Source organism: Macaca mulatta, chromosome 6 (assembly GCF_049350105.2).
Source record: "Macaca mulatta isolate MMU2019108-1 chromosome 6, T2T-MMU8v2.0, whole genome shotgun sequence".
Classification (NCBI taxonomy): Eukaryota; Metazoa; Chordata; class Mammalia; order Primates; family Cercopithecidae; genus Macaca; species Macaca mulatta.
The window spans coordinates 186946177-186973749 of record NC_133411.1 but is presented as its reverse complement, the minus strand read 5'-3'; the positions used below and the strand labels follow the sequence as shown (position 1 = coordinate 186973749).

At 50.8% G+C, this 27573-nt stretch overlaps 2 protein-coding genes and 1 long non-coding RNA gene across 22 annotated transcripts; 1 reads left to right on the top strand and 2 right to left on the bottom strand.

Annotated features, from left to right (window-relative positions):
- The first annotated feature begins 1994 nt into the window (after positions 1–1994).
- Positions 1995–6424, top strand: NHP2 (NHP2 ribonucleoprotein). 2 transcript variants are annotated; one of them, NM_001267011.2, is given in 4 exon segments: positions 1995–2284; positions 2365–2434; positions 4884–4989; positions 6049–6424. In NM_001267011.2, coding segments are annotated over 4 exon segments (462 nt in total). In that variant the 5' UTR covers positions 1995–2124; the 3' UTR covers positions 6175–6424.
- LOC144329611 (uncharacterized) lies at positions 5311–7067 on the bottom strand. Its single transcript, XR_013395033.1, has 2 exons — positions 5582–7067; positions 5311–5480 (listed from the first exon to the last, which is right to left on the bottom strand). It is a non-coding gene; the product is annotated as an uncharacterized LOC144329611 (long non-coding RNA).
- Positions 7068–7537: 470 nt separating this feature from the next.
- Positions 7538–26115, bottom strand: RMND5B (required for meiotic nuclear division 5 homolog B). Of its 19 annotated transcripts, none has more exons than XM_078003926.1 (13): positions 26075–26115; positions 25757–25893; positions 24693–24972; positions 23587–23703; positions 18143–18293; positions 13604–13749; positions 13340–13480; positions 12597–12697; positions 12214–12380; positions 9789–9954; positions 8440–8542; positions 8201–8355; positions 7538–8115 (listed from the first exon to the last, which is right to left on the bottom strand). In XM_078003926.1, exons 5-13 carry the CDS (start codon positions 18279–18281, stop codon positions 8052–8054), a joined length of 1182 nt encoding a protein of 393 aa, XP_077860052.1. In that variant the 5' UTR covers positions 18282–18293; positions 23587–23703; positions 24693–24972; positions 25757–25893; positions 26075–26115; the 3' UTR covers positions 7538–8051.
- Positions 26116–27573: the final 1458 nt, after the last annotated feature.

The window sequence follows — 27573 nt, the reverse complement described above, 5'->3', positions numbered from 1 at the left end:
CCTCGGCCTCTCAAAGTGCGGGTATTACAGGCATGAGCCACCACGCCCGGCCGTAATAAGCTATTTGTTTTGTTTTGTTTTGAGACGGAGTCTCACTCTGTCTCCCAGGCTGGACTGCAGTGACGTCATCTTGGCTCACTGCAAGCTCCGCCTCCTGGGTTCACCCCATTCTCCTGCCTCAGCCTCCCGAGTAGCTGGGACTACAGGTGCCCGCCACCACTCCCGGCTAATTTTTTTGTATTTTTAGTACAGATGGGGTTTCACCGTCTTAGCCAGGATGGTCTCGATCTCCTGACCTCGTGGTCCTCCCGTCTCGGCCTCCCAAAGTGCTGGGATTACAGATGTGAGCCACCACGCCCGGCCTGTTTGTTTTTATTTAATGCAAAACAAATAAAATTGATTGCACTTTAGTTCCAGAGTTAAAAGGTTTTTGTTGTTGTTGTTGTTTTGTTTTGTTTTGTTTTAGAGACAGGATTTTCCTCGGTGGCCCAGACTGCAGTGCAGTGGCTATTCACAGGTGCAGTCATGGCTCACTGAAGCCTCTAACTTCTGGGCTCAAGCGATCGCCCTCTCAGCCTCCTGGGTAGCTGGAACCACAGGCACGAATCACCACACAGGAGAAAGACCAACTTTTAAGTTGGTTTAACTGACCTGTGCTCCCACCCACAACCACAAGAACACTTCTAAGTTTCTACTTACTGGCCTGTTGCAGCAACACAAAAATGGCAGGCCTGCCACATCAGGATCAAAGGTAATTAGCATTACAAATTAGTAATTTGCAGCGATTATCTAATTAATATTCATCCAGAGTTCCAAAAAATAGTGGAAGCGGCTAATCAGAGATACCAAGATCCACTGGATCTCGGCCTGCCACCGCCCCCCACGCCCTGGCAGCTCTGTCCCTTAACCTTCTACCGACCCATGCAAAGGGCGGTTCCTCATAGCTCTCCCCGTGCACTACAGGGAGCTCCGTCCCCAAAGCTTCCCTCCGCTGTTCCCGGCTTCGCTGGAGCCGTCCTTCCCTCAGCCCCGGCTGGCTTCTTGGCTAGGCCCTCCGCATGTGTAGCGTCAGGCAATGGTAAGAACTGCGGGGAAAACAATGGTGAGGGCATGCCAGTTTGGAGAGAGAGGGGATTGCAATTTCAGATAAAATCATCAGGGAAACCTCTCCCATGAGAAACACTGGAACAGAACCCTGCGGGATGAGAGTGAGCCACATGCTATCTGGGGAAAAGCGGTGCAGACTCAGGTCAGTGGGGTCATTACTTGCTCTGTATCTTTCACACCTGCCCAACGGGATCCAGGGGTCAGAAAACAAAGTAAGAAAAATTATGCATGAAAGGAGGCAGCCTTAGGCCGGGCGCGGTGGCTCACGCCTGTAATCCCAGCACTTTGGGAGGCCGAGGCGGGCGGATCGCCTGAGGTCAGGAGTTCGAGACCAGCCAGACCAACATGGAGGAAACCCCCGTCTCTACTAAAAATACAAAATTAGCCGGGCATGGTGGCGCATGCCTGTAATCCCAGCTGCTCGGGAGGCTGAAGCAGGAGAATCGCTTGAACCCGGGAGGCGGAGGTTGCAGTGAGCCGAGATTGCTCCATTGCACTCCTGCCTGGGCGACAAGAGCGAAACTCTGTCAAAAAGGGAAAAAAAAGGGGGACAGCCTTTCCAGCACCCAGGGCCCCGCTCCCTCCGGCCCAGATTCCCACGGCTCCGCCCCCAGCCTCACAGTCCCTCGGCTCCGCCCTAATCCGTTCCGCCCCGTCTCTTGACCTGCGCTCCCACCCACAACCACCAGAACACTTCTAAGTTTCTACTTACTGGCCTGTTGCAGCAACACAAAAATGGCAGGCCTGCCACATCAGGACCAAAGGTAATTAGTATTACAAACTAGTAATACTAATATATAGGGGATGGCCCCGCCTATAGGACCATGACTCCGCCCCTCTCCGCTCTCCGTAGTCACGGAGCTGAGCATCAACGATTGGGCTGAGTCGGAGACGTCGTTTCCTGGTTGGCCGTGTTGTGCGGCGGCTTCTCGCGCAGCTGATGACCTGGAAGTGATGCCTGAAGCTGGGGACCGCGTGGGCTCGCCTCCCTGGGACTAGGTTTCCGTGGCCGCTGCGATGACCAAAATAAAGGCAGATCCCGACGGGCCCGAGGCTCAGGCGGAGGCGTGCTCCGGGGAGCGCACCTACCAGGAGCTGCTGGTCAACCAGAACCCCATCGCGCAGCCCCTGGCTTCTCGCCGCCTCACGCGGAAGCTCTACAAATGCATCAAGAAAGGTGAGGCGGGAGCCGGCGTGGCCGGAATGGGGTCGCGGGTGGCGGGGCGAGGCCCCCGACCGACTCTTCTGTTGTTGCAGCCGTGAAGCAGAAGCAGATTCGGCGCGGGGTGAAAGAGGTTCAGAAATTTGTCAACAAAGGAGAAAAAGGGTAAGAACCCTCCTTTAGATTTTGCATTTCTAAACGTAAACGGAGAAATCTCTGCTTAGTAGGTGCACAGTAAAAAGGTTGACTCCGACCTAGCCCCATATGCAGAAGCCAATCAAGCAGTCGGTACCCTTTGGTACAATACCGATACATCACGTATACGAGCTCAAAGTGAATTCCAAAGTGAAGCGAATCGTGTAAGCCAAGTTCCTTAGGGTAGACCCACCTTCATTAATGCAGGGACCTTCCTCCTCGGGCTCCGCTCCTTGCCTCAGATTACCTCGGGCCTCCGCCCTAATCCCCACAGCCCTGAATCTCAGTCCTAGGGATGGCCCTTCTCCAGCTCTGTATTTAAGGAGCTGAGCGTTAAAGTTTTTGTTTTTGAGATGGGTCTAGCTCTCACCGGGTTGGAGTGCAGTGGTGCGATCACAGCTCACCGCAGCCTCGTCCCCCTTGGGCTCAAGTGATCCTCCCACCTCAGCCTCCCAAGTAGCTGGGACCACAGGCTTGCACCGCTACGCCTGGCTGATTGTTGTTGTTTTGCAGAGACAGAGGAGGCTCGCCCTGTTGCCCGGGCTGGTCTTGAACTCCTGGGCCCAGGGGATCCTCCTGCCTCGGCCTCCCGAAGCGTTGAGATTACAGGCATGCACCACCGCGCCTGGCAGCCTTAACTGTTGAGTATACTCTTTTTCAGGCACTGTGCTGTGGGAGAAACAATGACATTCATTGATCAGATAATGACACACACACACAAATAATTACACGTTGTGATAGCCATGAAGGAAAATGACAGAGTGCAATGAGAATTACTTCTTCACCCCACTTTTCTTAATGGCATTTATCAAAGTTTGAAACTTACTTACATTTTTCTTCCCTGTATCACCCTCTCAGGCCAGATGGTAAGCTCCTTCAGAACAGGGCCTCCGTGCTTTATCCCAAGAAGTGAAACTGGGGGTGCTCAGGAGCTCAATAATGTTGGGCACACTTGATGCTCAATGGCGTCTAACCACGCTGGGGAGGGCACCTCAGGGCAAGTTTGCCTCAGCAGTCCCATTTGAGCTGAGCTCTTAAGACACAGGGATTAATTTGGAGGCCGGCGGTGGGAGGATCCTGCCAGAAGAAAGAGGCCTGGGGGCAGGAGAGGGTCTGGTGAGCAGAGGTGCTACCTTCTTAGGAGGCTTGTAGGCCACAGTAAATTTAGTTTTTATACTCAGTGCTTTTGAAACTATTGGGGGTTAAAGCCAGGAAGTGACATAATTTTTATTATTTTTTACACCCTAAGATTTTTCTGGCAGTTGAAGAAAGGATTAGAGAGGTACGAGTAGGTTGGGGAAAGTTCAGGCAGTAGACTACTGTAGTCGTGGAGAGGTGATGGTGGAGACAGAGTTAGAGGGGACAGATTTGAAAGGACTTTAGATGTGGAGAATGGGGAGGTAATGACAACTTTTAGGTTCTGGCATGCCCAGCTGGAGGGAGAGAGGGCCCAATCTGAGATGTGAACAGTGGAGGGGGACCAGATTTGTGTAGAAAGATCACAAGCTTGGCTTTGGATAAGGTTTTGAGGTGCTGTAGACACATGACTTCCACCCCTCCCCCCACCAGGAGAACTGTCAAATATGCAGATGGCTATAGGGGTTTGGAGCATGGAAGAGGGCCAGGCTGGAGATGGTAGGTAAATCTGGGAGTTTTCAGCACACAGATGGCACTTGACCCCACGGCAGTGGCTCTGGTCAGCCGGGAAGAAGGTACTGCGAGGGGATGGCAGCCGAGGACAAGGCTGTGAGGAACACTCACAGTTAAAGGCGCTTAATAGACGGGGAGCCGGCAGAGGAGCACTAGGTGTGGGGAAGAGCGCTTTCAGCTGAGGACTCTGTCCTTGTGTGTCTGCCTGTTACCCAATGTGGGAGAGCAGACTTTTCCTTCTGTGTCTTCAGGCTCCTGAGGCCCTTGCCCCCCCAGTCTTGACACTTGGCCAGCTAGGAACCCTGGCTGAGGCGTCTCTGGCAAGCTTTCATTGCCTCACTGTCACTCTTGGGACAGAGCCCATGCTTCTTAGCCTGGTACTCAAGGCCTTGGAGGTGTCCCCTGCCAGTCTCTCCGGTGCCATTCTGATTCTCCCACCTCATGCTCTCCCCACTCCCAACCCCTCCATGGGCTGCCTGACACAGTCATCATTTAGCGTGCTGTTCAAGTATCACCTCCTGGTTGAAAACTTTTTTGACTCTCCAAAGAGAGCTGAGCTTATACACCTTGGCACCCATCCTGTACTTCACCTGTCCGAGCACTACCTCACTTTGATGGCACTTACATGTTGCCAAGAGGTAGAGATCACCCCAGAAGAGTGCACTCACCAAACAGAGTTTTCTCTCTCTCCCTAAGACCCAGCCCAGGGCGGCACTTACAACTGAAAGGAGGGAGCAAAGCCAGAAATGACTGTTTCCTCTCATTTCAGGATCATGGTTTTGGCAGGAGACACACTGCCCATTGAGGTATACTGCCATCTCCCAGTCATGTGTGAGGACCGAAATCTGCCCTATGTCTATATCCCCTCAAAGACGGTAAGGAGCACATGGCCCCCTGACCTTGCTCAGCACTGGGGTGTCTGGGATCGTCTGCCGTAGCAGAAGAGTATAGGACAGAGCCAGGAGTGTTGGAGCTAAGACAGGCCTGGATGGATTCTCGGCTCCATGTCTTCTTAGTTTTGTGACTACAGATGAGTTACCTCTTGCATTTCAGTTCCCATCTTATAAAATGGGAATCCTAGCCCAGGCGCTGTGGCTCACACCTGTAATCCTAGTGCTTTGGGAGGCCAAGACAGGAGGATCAGTTGAGGACAGTAGTTCAGGAATAACCTGCGCAACACAGTGAGACTCCATCTCTACAAAAAAAAAATTTTTTTAATTAGCTGGGTGTAGTGGCACATGCCTGTAGTCCCAGCCACTTGGGAGGCTAAAGTGGGAGGATCACTTGAGCCCAGGAGTTCGAGGCTGCAGTGAGCCATGATCATACACCACCACACTCCAGACTGCATGATAGAGTGAGGCCCTGTCTGGGGAAAAAAAAAAAAAAGGCTGGAGGGTGGATCTTGGGTAGCCACAGTATCACTTGTTGGGATAAAGCAGGGAGAGGCCCTGTTCTGAAGGAACTTACCATTTGGCCTAAGAGTAAGAACCGAAGTCAGTTCTCTGTGGACTATGAGAATAAAAAGAGACAGATGTATGTGAGTAAGCTTTGTAAGCTAAGATGCTTCACCCATGTTAGTCCTGTTAGGTGGGTTTAGGCTCAGGGGGACCTCTAGCTGTCCTTATCTTACATAGCAGGGGCCAGATCTGAGGCACAGGAAGTGAGGGATGGCAGGGACCGGGACGGCCCCTGCTGGACTGGAGCCCTTTCATAGCTGTCATGTGGGAATGTAGGCTGTGTGTGGCTAGACCATGCCTTGAAAGTCTGATTGAGTTTAAATGATGGCAACCAATTCAAGATGCTTTCAAATAGAACATGGACCGAAGAGAACATGGTTGTGGGACAGATTAGGCTGGTGGGTCATCAGTTGGTGACTTCCTGGCATACAGGTTGCACAGCCTTTTTTCCAAACAGCACTTCTTTCTTCTCTGTAGGACCTGGGTGCAGCCGCAGGCTCCAAGCGCCCCACCTGTGTGATAATGGTCAAGCCCCACGAGGAGTACCAGGAGGCCTACGACGAGTGTCTGGAGGAGGTGCAGTCCCTGCCCCTACCCCTATGAGGGGCTCCGGGAGCACCTGGGCACCTGCCGCTGGGAGCTGCTGGGCTGGCGGCGGGATGACTGGCTGTCCTCCTGCCCACACACACTGACTGCATCTTCCCAGTTCCCCGAGGCTCGCCTTCTTCCCAGGCAGCTCTAACAGCCCTTTCATGAAGGTAATGCCAGTCTTCTGTCCATCAGTGCCATTTCCTGTAGAACTAAAGGCTGTTCCAAGAAAGTGGGGTGGGGAAAGTAAATGCTAAGACTAAAATGTGGTGAGTCTGTGGGTGTTTTCTTAAGCAGCAGCTGCTGGTTGGGCCGAGTTGGTGGGCGGGAAGAGTGAAGCGGTTTTCCTCGCCAGAGAGCCCGAAGGACTCAAAGGGTTCTGTGCTAATGCTCAGCTGCCCCGGCCAGATGCTTTGGCTCAAGCTGAGAACTGATCCTGCTGCTACCCCAGCGCTTTCAACTCCCTCCTCCAGGGTAGATGGGGGCTGTGAGGTAAGGCAGGGGGCCCAGACCCACTTCATGGAAGCCTAAAGCCCCCACATCAGGAACACCCCCATTCTTAACTTTCCCCCAGGAGCCTTAAATGCCACTGTGAAGCTTATGGAAGCGATTTATCCACCCACACAGCAAATTTTAAATAGGAATATGAAGCTAAAATGCATCCCCCCAGGCTATCTCTCTTGCTTAACATAATGGCCTTAGTAACCCAATCCCTTCAAACATTTTAGACTTGGGGCCTCTTACTGCTGTCAGAGGCCCTGCACAGGACTCAGTATACACAGCAACCAAGTTCAGGCACCCTGGAGTAAACTCACAGGACTCTATACACAGCAACCAAGTTCAGGCACCCTGGAGTAAACTCATAGGACTCTATACACAGCAACCAAGTTCAGGCACCCTGAAATAAACTCACAGGACTCTATACACAGCAACCAAGTTCAGGCACCCTGGAGTAAACTCACAGGACTCTATACACAGCAACCAAGTTCAGGCACCCTGGAATAAACTGGAAATAGCTTGGGCTTGAGGGTCAGATCTGGTTAAAACTCCAAGCTGTTTCCTTTCCAAGCTGTGAGCCTGTTGTGCAAGTTATTTCATTTTCCTGAATCCCACTACACGGATTTCTCCCATGGAGGTAATAAGATCTGGTAATGGGTACATGTAAAAGCACGTTGCCTGGGGTCTGACATCTAAGCTCCCCGCAGTCAGGGCTGCAAGCTGGGTTCTTTCTGCCTGGACACTGGACACCCGCTGGCCACGGTTCTGTGTGCGGCGGCCACCAGGCCGCGCCCAGTACCTGTGTGTGGTAGACATGTGGTCATCATTTGTCTGTGAGGCTAAAGGTTGGCCAGGAGAAATGAGAAGGGCAGCGAATAGATTTGTTCAAAGTTATAAAACCACGGCGTTCCATTCTAACTGGGACTATTTACAGTGGGAGATGGTACATACTGTTGAGGCTGTACAGTGGGAGGAAGAGGTGGGCCACCGCTGGACACCCTTGGGCCGAGGGGCAAGGGTGGACATAGCACTGGCATGGCAGCAAGAGACTCGGCTGAGGGCAGGGGTAGAAGGAGGTCTACTGCTGAAGACCAAGTGCCTTGCCACTGTCGGCCGCTACCAAGTCAAGGGCAAATAAAAACAGGGAGAGACGGCAGGAGCACAGAGGCCAGCATCTCCCTTTCCTTATGCCATGGAGCCAGCTGCCAGGTGTGGGCTGGTCCATCTCCCTCCTCAGTCTCTGCCAAAGGGCTGCTCCAGCCCTCCCCTCAGCGGAACTCCTCAGCCAGGTGCTCTGAAACCAGCCACAGTCCACTGGCGCTAACCACCCTCCTGAGACAGACCAAGGCTCACAGGTGAAAACTCCTTTCAACAACATTCCTTCCAGGTAGGAATCAGAATATGATGCGTTTCCCATCTGCCGGGTTCTGCTCCATGGGACAGTAGGGACACTTCAGCCTGTAAAGGGAGGAGAACCAAGAACGTTTCAGGGGTGGCCAGTAGGAGAGCCAAGCCAAGGTGGAGTAGAGCACAGGGAACTTACTTTCCTCCATTAATGAGCTTATTGAGTGCATCTCGGGAGATAACATGGCCACAGATGAGCTTGATGGGAGGGTTGGAATCTGACGTCTGCTGGCGGAGGATGGGGCAAGCGAACACGGAGTGGTACCAGCACTTCATGCCTAGTTCAATCTCAATCTGGGAAGGGCAGCAAAGGAGGTGAGTTCCACTTCCTGTCCTCCCCAGTGCCTCTTGCCCACGATTCCCCGGGCCAGGCCTCACCGGTAACTCGTCCTTGTGACTCCAGACCCCAGTGCACTGCCTTTGCTCAATCACAGCCTTGATGTTCATCAACACGGGCAGTGCCACACAGCCAGAGGCAAAGCTGCAGACAAGGAACAGAGGCTCGAGTGGCTCAGACCACAGCAGACAGGCAACAGGGCCAGCACGCCGCGCGTCAGCATGGACCTCGAGACCGGGCTCCAAAATGGTGCGTGGTCCTCAAAGATCCCTCACATTGTTTGTAAGGTGCCACATATGTGCTTATGTGTGTCTGACTCTAGAGACTCATTCTAATGCACCCCAAAATTTGAGCATCTACAGGGAAGACTTCCTATAGCTCTAGGGGCAGATATCTGCTCATTCTAATGACTGAAAAGTCCTTGGTGTGACTAGGGGACAGTGAGCAGTTCCAAAGGCCCCCAGCCTGCCTATAGGATGCACCCTGCTGTGTAGTCATAATACATCTTTATAATGGTGGCTACCAACTAGGCCGCCTAACAAGTGGAGGCTGGGGTTCCGTTCTCATGACAACTGCATGGGGAAGGGAGCCTACTGGCTGGAACCTCAGATGCTAAATACCCTACAATGCACAGGGTAATCCTGCACGACACAACCATCCTAAGGTGCTGATGTTGTTCTTGCTGGGAAATAACATTCTGTAACCTAAATCCACGGTCACAAATTAGATGAGCGTGGAATCAGTCCACTATATTGAGCTGCTGTATTCAGACTCCATAAACGGTCTAAATACACAGTAACAACTGTCCACTGTGGTGGAGTGTGTGGTTCTGGGGTCAGGTCCAAGTGCCTCTTATTCCCTGTGAGGCCTTGGGCAAGTGAGTGCACATCTTGACTCTCCATTTCTTCCAACTGTAGAATGAGGGTAACAGTGGCTGTCCCTCCCAGGGTTGCTGAGCTGTGAGGGAGGTGTCTGAGCAGCAGTGTTGAATACATGTTACTCAACCACTCACATCTCCCCTGAAGGCAAGTGGTATTGAAGACATGAGGTCATGAGGAAGGCAGGCTGCAGAGGGGCGTGGGCTAGCTGGGAACATCTTGCAGTGATCCAGGGTGAGGTGCAAGAGAGGCAGGGACCTCATTCAGGAGACCTTACAAAATGGGAACCGTGACCATGCCACTGACCTCATGGTGACCTCGGGCCATAACTCTTCCTAGTCTCAGTTTAACTGTAAAATCAGGTAATTCCTCTCCTGAAGAATGACTAAGAAAGCCAGTTTCAGTCTCTGAAAGCACCGAGCACTGTTCCTGGCACATGGCAGGGCCTTGGCAAAATGATGATTCCCTCTCCACCCTCCCACTTGTGCTGTCCTCACAGGGCTAGGTTGTACCTGACGCTAAGGGGGGACTCCACAGAAAGCCCCAGCAGGGAACAGGCGTCCCGGGTAAAGGTCTCACAGATCTCTGCCCAGTGGCTGTTGTCCAGCAGGTGGCAGTAGGGTGACTTCTCCAAGCCCAGCCGCAGGTACACCAGACTGCCCATCATCACCTGGATCTCTACAAGGCAACCAGGGGGTGCAGCTTAGGGGGTGCAGGGCTCTGGGTCCACCCCAAGCGGGCGGCAGGACTGTGCAGCACCATATACGGAGCCCAGCGGCTCCCAAGCCCCCAAGCACACTGAGCAGGGATGAAAATGCCCTCGGGCAAATGGGACTGTAAAACCCACTGGGGAGGTGGAGTCCAGGCTGCTTCTGCGGGACAAGAACAGGCGTTACCTACGTGGAATCGGGAAGGAGGACAGTTCTTTTCCAGTTCTCTTTCCTCCCCAACTGCATCAAGGATCAAATAAGTCCTCAGGTTGGCACTGGTGTCTCCACACTAATCTCCATTTAGAGTAACCCCAGGTTAAGAGCTTTCAAGAGGCAGCAGTATGTAGCTAAAACTTAAATCATGGCTTGGGGCCGGGCGTGGTGGCTCATGCCTATAATTCCAGCACTTTGGGAGGCCGAGGTGGGTGGATCACATGAAGCCAGGAGTTTGAGACCAGCCTGGCCAACATGGTGAAACCCCGTCTCTACTAAAAAATATAAAAATTAGCCGGACGTGGTGTCAGGCACTTGTTTTTTTGGTTTTTTTTTTTTTTGAGACGGAGTCTTGCTCTGTTGCCAGATTGGAGGGCTGGAGTGCTGGAGTGCAGTGGCGCAATCTCAGCTCACTGCTACCTCCGCCTCCCAGGTTCAAGTGATTCCCCTGCCTCAGCCTCCTGAAGAGCTGGGACTACAGGCGCCCGCCACCACACCTGGCTAATTTTTTGTATTTTTAGTAGAGATGGGGTTTCACCATGTTGGCCAGGATGGTCTTGATCTCTTGACCTCATGATCCACCCACCTTGGCCTCCCAAAGTGCTGGGATTACAGGAGTGAGCCACTGTGCCGGCCAGAGTCAGGCATTTGTAATCCCAGCTACTCAGGAGGCTGAGGCAGGAGAATCGCTTGAACCCGGGAGATGGAGGTTGCAGTGAGCCGGGATCACGCCACTGCACTCCAGCCTGGGCAACAGAGTGAGACTTTGTCTCATAAATAATAAATAAAATCATGGCTTGGTTTACATATTTATTTTGAGATAAAATTTAATAAATATAAGTGGAACTAAAAAAACAGGTTAGTACAGGTTACTACACGTAAGCATAGGTGAGACTCAGATTCCAGGTCTGGAAATTCTAGCATGACAGGAAGAGTGCTCAATTGAGTCTTTTTCATTTTCCTTTTTGTAGAGATGGGAGCAGGGGCAGGGCTTCGCCATGTTGCCAAGGCTGGTCTCCAGCTCAAGTGATTCGCCCCTTGCTTTGGCCTCCCTAAGTGCTGTGATTACAGGCATGAGCCATCGCGCCCAGACAAGTTTCTTTTTTTTTCTTTTGAGATGGAGTCTCACTCTGTTGCACAGGCTGGAGTGCAGTAGCGCGATCTCGGCTCCCTGCAAGTTCCGCCTCCCGGCTTCATGCCATTCTCCTGCTTCAGTAGCTGAGACTACAGGCGTCTGCCACAACGCCCGGCTTTTTTTATATTTTTAGTAGCTACGGGGTATCACCGTGTTAGCCAGGATGGTCCTGATCTCCTGACCTCGTAATCCGCCCACCTCAGCCTCCCAAAGTGCTGGGATCACAGGTGTGAGCCACCGCGCCCCGCCTTTTTTTTTTAAAAGGACTTTTCCATAGGCCAACCATGTCAGGGAAGCACACAAGGCATAACAGGTGGGGCTCTGAGTGTGGTGTGGCGCACAGCAGGCACGAGGACCCTGGGTGGTCTGCGCTGAAGCTATAAACTAAAGGTACGGCCGGGCGCAGTGGCCCATGCCTGTAATCCCAGCACTTTGGGAGGCCAAGGCGGGCGGATCACCTGAGGTCAGGAGTTCAAGACCAGCCTCAACATGGAGAAACCCCGCCTCTACTAAAAATACAAAATTAGCCAGGTGTGGTGGTGCATGCCTGTAATCCCAGCTACTCGGGAGGCTGAGGCAGAATTGCTTGAACCTGGGAGGCAGAGGTTGCGGTGTGCCAAGATTGCGCCATTGCACTCCAGCCTGGGCAATAAGAGCGAAACTCCATCTCAAAAAAAAAAAAAAAAAAAAAAACTAAAGGTATGGCAGATGTGAGAGAGGAGGAGCCTAGAGTTCATCCCGGACACAATGAGGGGTCAGAGAAGTTTCTAGTTGGGGAGAGGCATCTGCATGGGCGCAGGGACTGGAGCCTGATGTAACCCACCATATCCAGACATGTGTCAGGCCAGGCAGCACAACCCCAGCCCCCTGGGCACTCACCCCGCTGGTGCAGCTGGGCAAAGGGCTGGAAGTGCCGAGCATAGCTGAGGGCCTCCAGCTGCTTCTCCGGGCCTCCTGCCAGGAGGCGGATGAAGTGCAGTCGGTGCAGCTTGAACTCCAGGGAGCTGTTGAGTTCCAGCAGGCGCTGCCTGTGGGAGACGGCCCATCTGGGAAGAAAGGGGCCAGTTTAGTGTAGAGCTGGTGGGGGCTAGGACCTGAGAGCCAGGACCTGAGAGGAGGGCCCCAAAAGCCTGTGTGAGGCTCTTGAGACAGGGCTGGAGGCAAGTCAAGTACATCTGGGTGAACTGAAGACCGCAGTCAAGCCCTGTGCCCTGAGAGGTCGGAGAGCAGAGTGCTGCTGGCCCACCCAAGGGCCTCCTTACTCCAGCGCAGGACCGAGGTCTTGTTCGTGCAGGGCTTCTAGGATTCGATTCAACTCTAGGAAAGGCTGCTTGAAATCCAAGTCCACGTTCAGCGTTGATTCCTACAAGGAGAGAGAGAAGAGATCCCACCACTGCAAGATGGTGTTTCCAAAGTTCTCTGCTGTGCACATAATAAAAGCTCACCCGCCAAAGACAGGCCAGAGAGAGCTGGGCTTTGCTTGAGGAGCTTGGTCTCGTGCCAGCCACTTGGGCCTCTCTTGTTCCCATCTCGATCCTGGGGAGGCTGAGTAGACATGCTGACCTCCAGAGTGCGGACTGCAAACCCCACCCTACAACCGTAGCAGTGGAGACAGTCCCCAGGCTACACACGGAGTTGCATGGCGAGAAAATTATTCCTCTTAAATCCTCCTAGTACAGTAGGGAAAATCTTTACTTTTACCACCAGTGTGTCTTTAACACCTAACAAGTACTACTTTGTCATTTCACTCATCCATCTCCCTTTTCAATAAAGGGATATGAGGCCTCAGCTCTGAACCCTGGCTGGCAACCAACTCTAACTAGAAATGAGTAACTTCTCTTTTCATCATACACGTTTTTAAAGCTACCTTCTACTTCTGGCAGAGGCGCTGATTTCCTTTAGGAAATAAACGGAATTGAAGAATGGCAGGGACTTCATATACTGAAAACTAGCAGGTGAAAGGCAGAGCAGGCAGGTTGTCAGCACCTGCCCGGCCCGGCTGTACCTGGCACAGCTCCTCGGCCACGCTGAGCATGCCCTGCTGGTACAGGTGTTCCACGATGGCCATCTGCAGGATCTGCTGCTGCTGTTCCCGCGCGTCCCACACCGCATCTGACACAACACCACAGATCTCAGAGTCGAAGTTCTGACAAAGGAGGAGAGACAGGGCCTGGTGATGTGGGCACTCTTGCTGGCTCTCCTTCGAGTCCTTGTACATCCCAGCTTCAGGGTACTCCCAGCCCAGGCCTGGAGCCAGCCATGTGCTCACCCTGTCAATGGCTTTGCCCACTCGGGATACACTGCTGTGAATGTCCTTATGGTCCGAAGCCAGTTTCTGCACCGTATCTTTGATCTTCCGGCAGCATTGTGACATCACCAGAGAGAGGGTGGCTGAGAGAGGGGTCCCCTGGAGGGCTGCAGAGGAAGTGGAATAAGGACACAGAGGAGGCAGACTGGGGCACCTGCCTTGGCAGCAGACCTTAGCTCTGCCTCCTCTGTTCTAAATGCCAGCCCCGTGGCCCAGGAGGCAGCCCTAAATGCCAGGGTGAAAGAACTAGCTTCTCTTCCAGCTCCTGCCACTTTTTAACTGTCTGACTTGGAACTGGTCAAATGGGAAAAGCCAGTTCACCTCTGGAAGCCTTCATTTCCTCATCTGTAAAATTATAGTGAAATGAAAATGATTTGGCACTTACTATGGGCCAAGTGTTTATTTTAACTCACGCACTACAGCATGCATAGGGTTCTGTTTAACTGTGAAGTTAAACATAGAGTTACCATAGGATCCAGCAATTCCACTCCTAAGTATACACCAAAATAAATAAAAACATATGTCCACACAAACACTTGTAAGTGAATATTCATAGCAGTGATATTTATAATAGCCCAAAGGTGGAAACAACCCAAATGTCCATCAATCAGTGGAAGAATATGGCACATCCATACAATGGACTGTCATTCAGCCATAGAAAGGAACGAAGTGCTGATACAGGCTACAACATAGATAAGCCTTGAAAAGGTCACATTAATCAAAGAAGCCAGACACAAAAGGCTACATGTGATATGATTCCTTTTATATGAACTGTCCAAAATAGGCAGATCTATAGAGACAAAAAAGAGATTAGTGGTTGCCAGAGGCTAGGGAGAGGGAGGAATGGAGAGATAGTTAATGGGTTAGGTTTCTTCTGGGGGTGATGAAAATGTTCTGAAATTAGATAGTGGTGAAGATTGTACAATTCTGTAAATATGCTGAAAACCACTGAGTTGTACTTTATTTTTTAAATTTTCATCTATGTATGTATGTATTTATTTATTTTAAGACCGGGTTATGAGACTGGCTAATACTTGTATTTTTGGTAGACGGAGTTACCATGTTACCCAGACTGGTCTCGAACTCCTGGACTCAAGTGATCTACCTGCCTCAGCTTCCCAAAGTGCCGGGACTACAGACATGAGCCACCATGCCCATCCAGAGTTGTACTTTATTTATTTATTTGGATACAGAGTCTTGCTCTGTCGTTCAGGCTGGAGTGCAGTCCAGCCTTGGCGCAATCTTGGCTCACTGCAACCTCTACCTCTCGAGTTCAAGAGATTCTCCTGCCTCAGCCTCTCGAGTAGCTGGGATTACAGGTATGCGACACCACACCCAGCTAATTTTTGTATTTTTAGTAGAGACAGGGTTTCATCATGTTGGCCAGGCTGGTCTCAAACTCCTGACCTCAGGTGATCCACCTGCCTTAGCCTCCCAAAGTGCTGCGATTACAGGCATGAGCCACTGCACCCGGCCAGAGTTGTACTTTAAAAGAGTGAGTTTAATGGTAAGTGAATTGTAGCTCAGTTTTTAAAAAAGACATAGGAACCAGGGACTCCCGCTGGTCAGACCTAAGACAATTTGAACATTACATTAAATAACCGTAATGGATTATAACCTATTGAATACAATAAGAATATGAGTGTAAAGTGATAATAATGAAAGGAGAAGGGAAAGCTTTACAGTTGAATGCCAACTAATAAATGTATAAAGAATGACAAAGCAGGAAAAATCACCATGTTGCAGACAGCTTAGTAATAATTCACACAACAATCATTAATGGATAGTAAAACGAGTAGAGGCTGAAATTTGGTAAAGAGCAGGACATTTATAGGGTATCAAAATACCCTATAGGGTATCAAAATTTATAGGGTATCCCACATACCACTAGTTGTGTGTTTTTTTTTTTTTTTTGAGACAGTCTCGTTCTGTCACCCATGCTGGAGTGCGGTGGTGCAATCTTGGCTCACTGCAACCTCTGCCTCCTGGGTTCAAGCGATTCTCATGCCTCAGCCTCCCAAGTAGCTGGGACTACAGGCATGTGCCACCATGCCTGGCTAATTGGTTTTGCCATGTTGACCAGGCTGGTCTTGACCTCCTGGGCTCGAGTGATCTGCCCGCCTCAGCCTCCCAAAGTGCTAGGATTACAGCCCACAAACTACTTAGTGATTACAAAGAAAAATTAGGAACTTTACAGTGGAAAAACTTAGCAGATACCATCTTAACTAAGTGATCAAAGTGAAGATGAGGCCAGGTGCAGTGGATCATAATCCCAGCACTTTGGGAGGCTACACAGGAGGATCACTTGAACCCAGGAGTTCAATACCACCCTGGGAGACCCCATCTCTACAATAAAAAAAAATTAGCTGGGCGTGGTAGTGTATTGCTGTGGTCCCAGCTACTCCTGAGGCTGAGGTGGTAGGATCACTTGAGCCCAGGAGGTCAAGGCTGCAGTGAGCCAAGATCATGCCACTGCACTCCAGCACGGGCAACAAAGTGAGACCCTGTCTCCAAAATAAAAGTGAACAACAGCAATAATGCAATAAACCAACATCTTGTGTCTTCCAATGTGATGCACTGAGAAACAAATCACTTCTGAAGTACTCCTGGCAAAAATGCAAAACCTAAGTAATGAGAAAACATCAGACAACTCCAAATTGAGACATGTTCTGCAAAATTGGCTTTAATGCTTCAAAAATACCAATGTCATGAAAGATAAAGGAAGACAGAAGAAATGTCCCAGATTAAAAAAACTAAAGATTAGACAGGAGAAACGAAATGAAGTGTGTGATCTTGGATTGGTTCCTGGACTGGAAATCAAAATGCTTTATGAAAATTCCTGGGACAGCCAGGCATGGTGGCTCACAGCTGTAATCCCAGCACTTTGGGAGGCCAAGGCAGGTGGATCACCTGAGGTCAGGAGTTTGAGACCAGCCTGGCCAACGTGGCAAAACCCCATCTCTACTAAAAATACAAAAAAAAAAAAAAATTAGCCAGGCATGGTGGTACAGGCCTGTAATCCCAGCAACTTGGGAGGCTGAAGCAGGAGAATCCCTTGAACCTGGGAGGCAGAGGTTGCAGTGAGCAAAGATTGCACCATTGCCCTCCAGCCTGGGCAATGAGAGCAAAACTCTGTTTCCAAAAAAAAAAAAAAAAAAAAAATTCCTGGAACAATGGCAAAATTGAAATGTGAACTACATTGGCTGGGTGTGGTGGCTCACACCTGTAATCCTAGCACTTTGGGAGACTGAGGCAGGCAGATCACTTGAGGTCAGGAGTTCAAGACCAGCCTAGCCAACATGTCAAAACCCCGTCTGTACTAAAAAATACAAAAATTAGCTGCAGGTGGTGGCATGCGCCTTTAATCCCAGCTACTCGGGAAGCTGAGGCCGAGAATCGCTTGAACCCGGGAGGTGGAGGTTGCAGCTGAGGTGAGATCACACCACTGCGCTCCAGCCTGAGCAACAGTGAGACTCCATCTCAAAAAAAAAAAAAAAGAAAGAAATGTGAAGTATAGTTACTAGGCAATATTATATCAATGTTTCATTTCTTGGATTTATTTATTTATTTATTTTGTTTTTTTGAGATGGAGTCTCGCTCTGTTGGCCAGGTTGGAGTGCAGTGGCGTGACCTCTGCTCACTGCAGCCCACCACCATGCCCAGCTAAGTTTTGTACTTTTAGTAGAGAAGGGGTTTTGCCATGTCGGCCAGGCTGGTCTTAAACTCCTGACCTCAGGTGATCTGTCCGCCTTGGGCTCCCGAAGTGCTGGGATTACAGGCATGAGCCACTGCGCCTGGCAATTTCTGGGTTCAATAAGTATGCTGTTTTTATGCAAGAGAATGCCCTTGATTTTAGGAAATACACACTGAAGGCTTGGGGCTATGTTATCTACAACTTAGTTTCAAATGGTTAAAAAGTAATGATAACGGCAAATATGGCAACATATGAGCAGGTGGTGAATCCAAGTAAAGGGTATATATCAGTTCTTTATACTATTCTTGGAACTGGTCTCTAAATTTAAAATTATCTTTAAAATCTTAAAAGCTAAAAATAGGCCAGGCATGGTGGCTCACGCATATAATCCCAGCACTTAGGGAGGCTGAGGCAGGAGGATCACTTGAGCCCCTAGGAGTTCAAGACCAGCCTAGGCAACATAGACATTGTCTCCACAAAAAAAAAAAAAAAAAAAAAAAAAAAAAAAAAAAATATATATATATATATATATATATATATATATATAATGAAAAGAAAAAAGTTAAAAATAGAAAAGTAAGTTGAAAACAAAATGTAAATGGGAATCATCTCAGGTAAATTAATCATTTCTGTTGGGCTTTTTGAAATAGTTCAGAGACTGTCATTACCCGGTTTCAAGGAGGCCTAGAGATGCTGGTACCAATATCCTCATCATCTTCCTTCCGGAACCCTGTCACTCAGTAGCTTCGGGTCTCCCATGTCCTCAGGGAGGCTGTCGCAGGGCACTTGCAAGGGTGGCCACCCACCTGCACTGGCCAGCTCAGCCCGCAGCTGGCCCACGTAGTGCAGCAGCTCCTCCAGGCTCTGCTCGCAGTGCTGCCCGTAGGTCAGGAACTTCTGCAGGACCTTGTCCAGTTCTCTCTCCACGCACGCACACTGCTCCATGGTGGCCTCAGCCTGGGAAGGGTCAGCTGGGTCAGGCCCCATTTGGGCCACGGTGGCATGGCAGGCAGGGTGCTCAGACCACCTCTTCAGATCCCTCTCACCATTCCCACATCATGTATCAATGTTCCCTGCTTACCAAAACATAGGTTTTGGTAAGCATGTAACATCCCATCTCCTCACTCCAGTGGAGGATGCAGGCTGGTGTGAGGACGGGGTTTTTCTGAATCATGATGAGAAAATTATTCCATTTTCAACTCTTTTCATGCCTTAATCTTTGTTCATTCCCTTTTAAATCAGAATAGACAGCAGGCCTCACAGAGCCCTTAGCTGGCAATACTATCTAACTAGAAATCCACATACTGCATAACATCATATTACACGTATGTATTTTCTTTTTTTGAGACAGGCTCTTGTTCTGTTGCCCTGGCTAGAGTGCAGTGGCACTATCTCAGCTCATGGCAACCTTGACCCCCCAGGCCCAAGGGATTCTCCCACTTTAGCCTCCTGACTAGCTGGGACCACAGGAATGTGCTTCCACACCTGTCTAATTAAAAATTTTTTTTTGTAGAGACGGGGTCTCCCTGTGTTGCCCCGGTTGGTCTCCAACTCCTGGGGCTCAAACAATCTTTCTGCCTTGGCCTCTCAAAGTGCCGGGATTATAGGCATGAGCCACCATGCCTGGCCCATGTGTTTTCGTAGAGTCATTATGGCCACATTCTTACAGTTAAAGGAACTGCTTTTCCATGTACTACAGTAACATAAGCCATAAAAGCCGTCCTTGAGTGGCTGATATTTGGAAACACAGCTTGGGGAATAACTGCCAACCATGCCGGCCTGACGGGCTTGCCTACCACCCCTGCCTCACCCTCACCCGCTGCGCACCTGAGGACAGGCACAGAACCCTTGCTCTCTCATAGCCCCGTGCCCTGGTACATGCTGCTTCCTCACCTGGCCTGCTCTCCATCACCCTTACCTCCTCGACTACTTGAGAGGCTGGCCCATCACTTCTGAGTTAGCTCAGACGTCAGCATCTTCAGCAGCTGTCTCTAGCCTGTGACCACCTAGCTCCCTCTACTCTCACTTTGCACCCTTCTATTTCAGTTTTGGTCACTGGGCCTGCCTCCCCAACCAGACCAGAACCTCTCTTGCTGCAATACCAGCTTCCCTCCTCATTAGACCATTGAAAGAAAGTTGACTTTTCTTGTCCTGTCTCCTCTCCCTACCACTGGGGCTTCCTTGTCCTTTCTACCCTGGGCCACTGCTCCTTTCCATTTCAGAGCAGCCTTTGACACTGAACATGTGGGCAAATCTCAGAATGTCTGTGACACAGCTGATTTCCTTCCCCATCCTTCCATCTATGAGATTTGAAATGAGAGGGTTCTGGCCGGGCGCGGTGGCTCAAGCCTGTAATCCCAGCACTTTGGGAGGCCGAGACGGGCGGATCATGAGGTCAGGAGATCGAGACCATCCTGGCTAACATGGTGAAACCCCGTCTCTACTAAAAAATACAAAAAACTAGCCGGGCGTGGTGGCGGGCGCCTGTAGTCCCAGCTACTCGGGAGGCTGAGGCAGGAGAATGGCGTGAACCCGGGAGGCGGAGCTTGCAGTGAGCCGAGATCGCGCCACTGCACTCCAGCCTGGGCGACAGAGCGAGACTCCGTCTCAAAAAAAAAAAAGAAAAAAAAAAAAAAGAAATGAGAGGGTTCTGTCACATTTCCCTCTGAAAGATTCAAATCTAGCCCGATGCCCATTCTCTAGAAGGGTACAGAGGAACATCAGAAAGAGAAAGAGAATCTTATGTCCAAGGTGACCACCAAGATCTTCCCAGTTTCACAGGCTCTCTTCACTCATTCCCACCAGCATGAGTCCCGGCCTCAGCACCTTGGCCCATCTGTAGCCACTGTCACCCAACCTGACAGGGAACAAGTGATAGTGAAATGGCACCCAGGGCCTTGGGGGCTGTGTTTATTCCCTCTTTCCTTACAGCGAATGCTATTACACTGGAATCTATAGTCACGGAGTCCAGAAGCTAAGCCACCCCCCCCATCCCCTCTGTACAAACATCCTGCAACTGGATGTGATCCATTATGGCAAAATATAACAGGGTCTCCTATCTGAAATGATGTAATTATTATTATTGCTATTGTTAACAGCTGACATTCCAAATAGGAGCCTGTTCTGTGCCAGGCACTGCTCTAATGACTGCATACATTAATTCGTTTACCTAATGCTCATGGAAACACTATGAGGTAGGTACGATGATTAGACCCACTTTGCAGACGAGAAAATGAGACACAAAGATTAAATCAGTTGCCCAAGGTCAGGCATCTGGGAAGTGGAGGAGCTGGGAACTGAAGCCAGACAGTCTGGCTCTGACCTGGGAGTCCTTCTCTAAGTACTTCACATCACAGGCACTCCCAGGACCAGCTTCACAGGCCACTGTTTCACCAGGAAAGGAAAGCAGCAAATATCTGTGTTGGAATGAGTGTACAGCAACCATTAATGAAGATGAGAAACAGAAAATTAACCACAGAGCTCATGAGAATGATCAACTAGGGAAGACGGCAGGACACTAGAATGTTGGCCAAGAGTGTCTGGGAACTAGAATCACAATTTTTCAAAAATAAACATATCAAACATTTTGATATATTTATCAAAAATAAACATGGCTCAAAAAAGCCAGGACCTCATGAAGGTCAAACAATCTGGCCTGTCAGACCCCAAGAGCTACCAGGCTTATCAAAGGCAAGCTCAAATCAGCATCTTGAAATTGTATTTACTACACTTGATCTTAGCCAAAAGGCAATAAAATTGCCTTTATGAGAAGCAATAAAATTGTATTTACAAAGTTGAGGAAGGAGATGGTACAGGATTGCATTGTGGCAAGAAGTAGGAAACAATCTAGGGACCTCATCACTAGAGGAATCAAGTAAGTAAAATGTGGGGGATGCATCTATGGAAACCTGTGGAACATTTAGAAAGTGCGTCCCAAATATACCCAGAGCAACATCAGTAAGATCCACACATGGCACTGAGGTGGAAAAAAATGAGGTCTAGGCAGAATCCATTTATGTAAATTAAAAATATATGCGGCCGGGCATGGTGGCTCACGTCTGTAATCCCAGCACTTTGGGAGGTTGAAACGGGAGGATCACGAGGTCAGGAGATCGAGACCATCCTGGCTAACACGGTGAAACTCCGTCTCTACTAAAAAAATACAAAAAATTAGCCGGGTGTGGTGGCGGGCTCCTGTAGTCCCCGCTACTCGGGAGGCTGAGGCAGGAGAGTGATGTGAACTGGGGAGGCGGAGCTTGCAGTGAGCCGAGATTGCACCACTGCACTCCAGCCTGGGAGACAGAGCAGGACGCCGTCTCAAAAAAAAAAAAAAAAAAAAATTTTATATATATATATATATATATGCATGCATATAGGCCAGGAGCAGTGGCTCGCATCTGTAATCTCAGCATTTTGGGAGGTCAAGGCAGGCAGACTGCTAAGCTCAGGAGTTCGAGACTAGCTTGGGCAACATGGCAGATTTACCTGGGCATGGTGGCACATGCCTGTGGTCCCAGCTACTCAGAAGGCTGAGGTGGGAGGGAGGATTGCTTGAGCCCGGGACATCAAGGCTGCAGTGAGTCATGATTATGCCACTGCACTCCAGCCTGAGCAACAGAGTGAGACCCTGTCTCAAAAAAAAAAAAAAGAAGATATACACCAAACACATCAGAACGGTTTCCTGTGGTGAGAAGATGGGGGAAGAATAGGGACAAAAGGGAATATAAATACAAAGGAGAAAAAGGCCCTGCATGGACCAGTAAGTGTCACCCTGAGGAGTGTGATTAACTCAGTACTTTTTTTGTTTGTGTTATTTGGAGACAGTCTTGCTCTGTTGCCCAGGCTGGAGTACAGTGGCACTATCTTGGCTCACTGGCAACCTCCACCTCCCAGGTTCAAGCAATTCTCATGCCTTGGTTTCCCAAGTAGCTGGGATTACAGGTGCACCACCACACCTGGCTCATTTTTTTTTTTTTTTTTCATTTTTGTATTTTTAGTAAAGACGGGGTTTCGCCATTTGGGCCAGGCTGGTCTCAAACTCCTAGCCTCAAGTGATCCACCTGCCTTGGCCTCCCAAAGCGCTGGGATTTACACGTGTGAGCCAAATCACCTGGCCAAATTTTTAAAAATAAAATAAGTGAACTGAGAAAACAGAACTGTTTGCGGGTATTCTTTCCAAAAAATCCAGGAAGTTAATTCAGTCTGTCCAGAGCAAGCCACTCCGCCTGAATCATAGTCAGTCATCTGCACCAGGCACAAGGAATTGTGTTTGTCTTTGACAAACTTCATGATTAACAGAAGTACTGATGATTGAAATTTCATGTCCACGGGTCCTAAGCCTTCCTCCCCAAGGTCTCACATATACAGAAATTATCCACCAGGATGACCCTCCGAAACACACACCAGATCCTGTTACCTTGTGCCCAACACTGCCATGGTTGACATATAAGCCCTTTGCAATTACATATTTGCTTCCTTTGCACAAGTTGTTCCTATTTTTAGAGCGCCCTCTGCACTTCTTTGTATAGAGTACGTAAGCTGTAGTTAAATTATCACCTCCCTTGAGCCCTCAGTGAAATCTCCCTGCCTCTTTTTCTGCTTCATAACCTGGCAGGAGTGGCCATACCACACCCATCTGAGTCCTCAACCACTGCAGCACAGTAACGGCCTGTCCACGTCGGCCTCCCCCATTGGTCTGTGAGCTGCTCAATGGCTGGAGTGCAGTCTTGTCCATTCTCCCGCTCGGTGCCCAGACCAGGGCCTGGTCCATGGCAGATGCTCAGTAAACATTTGTTGATTGGGGCTGGGCGCGGTGGCTCACACCTGTAATCCCAACACTTTGGGATGCCAAGGCGGGCAGATCATGAGGTCAGGAGATCGAGACCATCCTGGCTAACACAGTGAAACCCCATCTCTACTAAAAAAATACAAAAAATTAGCCGGGCGAGGTGGTGGGCGCCTGTAGTCCCAGCTACTCGGGAGGCTGGATGGAGCAGGAGAATGGCGTGAACCCTGGAGGCAGAGCTTGCAGTGAGCCGAGATCACGCCACTGCACTCCAGCCTGGAAGAGAGTGCGAGACTCCATCTCAAAAAAAAAATAAAATTTGTTGATTGGCCGGGTGCAGTGGCTCACACTTGTAATTCCAGCACTTTGGGAGGCTGAGGCAGGTGGCTCACCTGAGGTCAAGAGTTTGAGACCAGCCTGAGCAACATGGTGAAACCTCGTTTCTACTAAAAATACAAAAATTACCCAGGTGTGGTGGCGCGCGCTTGTAATCCCAGCTACTCAGGTGGCTGAGGCAGGACAATAGCTTGAACCAGGAGGTGGAGGTTGCAGGGAGCCAAGACCACATCATTGCACTCCAGCCTGGGCAACAAGAGCAAAAATTCCGTCTCAAAAACAACAACAACAACAACACATTTGCTGATTAAATGACACATCCATTTCGTAACTTCGCCCTAGACAGCCTGAGCTCAAACGTGTAGGAGTGGGTAGAAAGAGACATGAGTGAAATATTAAATCTCCATGATGGCATGCATGGAGGTTTATCCTGGAGTATTTGGCATCCTGAAACAAGGGGCTCCTGTGCAGGGAGAAAAGAAGTTTGAGCAAATCACAAAGGTTCCTTTTGCCTGACAAAGATTAGACAACCTCCATTGACTCAATTCTTAATGCTTTTTTTTTTTTTGAGGCAGGGTCTCTTCAGTTACTAGGGTTGCTTAAAAATTAAGAAAAAAGGCCGGGCGCGGTGGCTCAAGCCTGTAATCCCAGCACTTTGGGAGGCCAAGACGGGTGGATCACGAGGTCAGGAGATCGAGACCATCCTGACTAACACAGTGAAACCCCGTCTCTACTAAAAAATACAAAAAAACTAGCCGGGCGAGGTGGCGGGCGCCTGTAGTCCCAGCTACTCGAGAGGCTGAGGCAGGAGAATGGCGTGAACCCGGGAGGCGGAGCTTGCAGTGAGCTGAGATCCGGCCACTGCACTCCAGCAAGGGGGACAGAGTGAGACTCCGTCTCAAAAAAAATAAAAAATAAAAAAATAAAAAAATAAAAAATAAAAAATAAAAAATAAAAAAAAAAGAGAGAGAGAGACAGGGTCTCAATCTGTTGCCCAGGCCAGAGTGCTGTGGTACAATCAGGGCTCGCTGCAGCCTCGACCTCCTGGGCTCAAGTGATCCTCTCACCTCAGCCCCCCACCCCAAGAAGCTGGCACTACAAGTGCACCATGTAATCCCCCCATGAACACTCCTGAGTTTATGACACATTTAATTGGTCCATGCAGGGCCTTTTCTCCTTTGTATTTATTTATGTATTTCCTTTTGTCCCTATTCTTCCCTCTCTCCCCACCACACCTGGCTAATTTTTTTGTTGTTTGTTTTTGAGATGGAGTCTCGTGGCATGATCTTGGCTCATGGCAACCTTCGCTTCCCAGTTTCAAGCTATTCTCCTGCCTCAGTCTCCTAAGTAGCTGGAATTACAGGCACCTGCCACCAGACCTGTTTTTTGTATTTTTAGTAGAGATGGGGTTTCACCACGTTGGCCAGGCTGGTCTTGAACTCCTGGCCTCAAGTGATCCTCCCGCCTCGGCCTTCCAAAGTGTTGGGGTTACAAGCGTGAGCCACTGCACCAGGCCTAATTTTTTGGAGAGACAGGGTTTCACCATGTTGGCCAGGTTGGTCTTGAAGTGCTGATCTCAAGCCATCTGCCAGCCTCAGCCTCCCAAAGGGCTGGAATTACAGGCGAGAACCACCGTGCCCAGCCAATTCTTAGACTTTTGCAGCCGCCATCTCCATCTATTCTCTACCCTACATGTCACTCCTCTTCTTAAAACCAAAAGATTTCCACTGTACTTAGAAAAAACTCCACATTCCTTTCTAAGACCTACAAGCTCTACGTGAGGAAACCCCGACTCTCCGACCTCATCTCCTACCACTCTTTCCCTTTCTTACCATACTCCAGCCACACTAGCTTTCTTTCTGTTCCCTGACGATACTCCCAGTCGATTTCTGCCCCGGGGCCTTCGCACTGGTTGTTCCCGCTGCCTGGACCACTCTCTCCCCATATCTTCCCATACCCTCCTCCTAATTTGGGTCTCAACGCAAATGTCACGTCTTCAGAGCCGCTCTGCTAGACCACAGTATCTAATGCTGACCCCTCTGCCCCACCCTCACACCAGTTACCCTGTCATATCGCCCTCTTCCATTTTTTTTTTTTTTTTTTTTTTTACCACACAGCCCTACTTGAAGTTTCTTTCTTTTCTCATTAACCAAAACTGGAGGGAGGAAAAAGCCCATCATTTTCCCTGGACAGCAGCGCCTACTGGGAGTTTGACCCGCATTAACATGCAAGCGACAGGAAACTCCTAGTCATCCTTCCAAAGACCCTGCCCCAAAGCCCTGCCGAGCCTGGTGCGCACCTGCTCACCTCCGACCCAGCGCGGTCGCACGAGGACGGGACGTTTGAGTCCGAGCTACTCCCCCGGCTGAGGCGGCTCTTCGGGGGCTGGGCCGGGACCTGAGTCTGGGACTCCAGCTCCCGGCCCGGGGCCGATAACTGAGAAGAGAACAAGCCCAAGGGCAGACTGTCCGGGGCTTAGTCGTGGATAGCAGGGAATCCGGAGAAGGCTGGGACCCGGGAGGCCGGCCGAGCTTTCCCCGCCGCGCGCCTCAGCTCTGCCGGCCGCCGTGCCCGCCCTCGGCCCGCACCTGCCGGCCCCAAGCCCGCGCGCTCTCACCTCGCCCCGCAGCCCCGGCCCCGACTTCCGGCGCCACTGTCATCGGAACCGGAAGCCAGGGCGGTCGATCGGCGGCCTGGGCCCGCCCACTGGCGGTTTCGTGGAGGGGTGGCCGTCCCACGAGCCCGCAGCTTTGCGTCCGGCCGCCGAGCCTCCCCGCCGCGCGTGCCGAGTGGAGTCGCCCGCGGGAACAGGGCGATGGCCAGAAAAGCCGCACCTGTAGTCCTTTAGGGGGTCGCGCCTGGTCGCCTCCAGGTTCCAAGTCCGTCCGGCCGGGCCGCGGGCCTCCCAGTCGGCGGAAGCCGCTGGCCGCGACCGCTCCTCGCCGGCGGGCGGGTTCCCCATCCAGCAGAGGAGGCGTCGGCCCCGCACTCAACCCAGCGCCTGGCTCCCGGGTCAGAAGCCCCAAGTGGTTACGCCTGCAGCGCTGCCCGCCCAGCTCAGTGAGGGCGGCGCGGGGGCCGTGAGCGGGGTAGCTGGGCTGTGCCCGCGGTGCGCTCTTGAAATACCAAGTGATACTTAAAAAAAATAAAACTCCAGGTCGGGCGCGGTGGCTGGCGCCTGTAATCCCAGCACTTTGGGAGGCCGAGGTGGGAGGATCACGAGGTCAGGAGGTCGAGACCATCCTGGCTAATACGGTGAAACCCCGTCTCTACTAAAAATACAAAAATTAGCCGGGCGCGGTGGCAGGCACCTGTGATCTCATAGTCCCAGCTCCTCGGGAGACTGAGGCAGGATAATCGCTTGAACCCAAGAGGCGGAGGTTGCAGTGAGTCGAGATCATGCCATTGCACTCCAGCCTGGGCGACAAAGCGAGACTCCGCTTAAAAAACACAGAAAACTCGTCTTTCCCGTCCCGGCCTTGCTGGTCCCCATGTCCCGAACTTAATCTGCCCACTGGGTATTCAGCAGAATTCGGTTCTGCGGACGAGCGGGTCCAGCACTACCCTGCCGCCCTCTGTTGGTCGCTGTCCTGGGGAAGTGGGGAAGGGGAGAAGATGGGACCTGCCCATCCTTCCTAAGGAGGAAGGGTGAAGGTTAGGGAGGAGAGAACAGGCACTGACCCCAAACCCAAGACCGGACTGAATTTTCTTTTTCTTCTTTCTTTTTTTGAGATGAAGTCTTGCTCTGTTGCCCAGGCTGGAGTGCAGTGGTGTGATCTCGGATCACTGCAACCTCCACCTCCAAGCTTCGAGCGATTCTCCTGCCTCAGCCCCCTGAGTAACTGAGATTACAGGCATGCTCCACCATGCCCGGCTAATTTTTGTATTTAGAGATGGGATTTTGCCATGTTGGCCGGGCTGGTCTGGAACTCCTGACCTCAGGTGATCCGCCCACCACAGCCTCCCAAATTGCTGGGATTACAGGCATGAGCCACCTCACCCAGCCCTAGATTGAATTTTCTATCCTTCCAGACCCTCTGCTCTAGAGGGAAAGAGTAAAGAAGTCCCCACTCCTCCTCAGGCCTCAGATGCTGAGACTAGGAGCAGTCCTGGAGA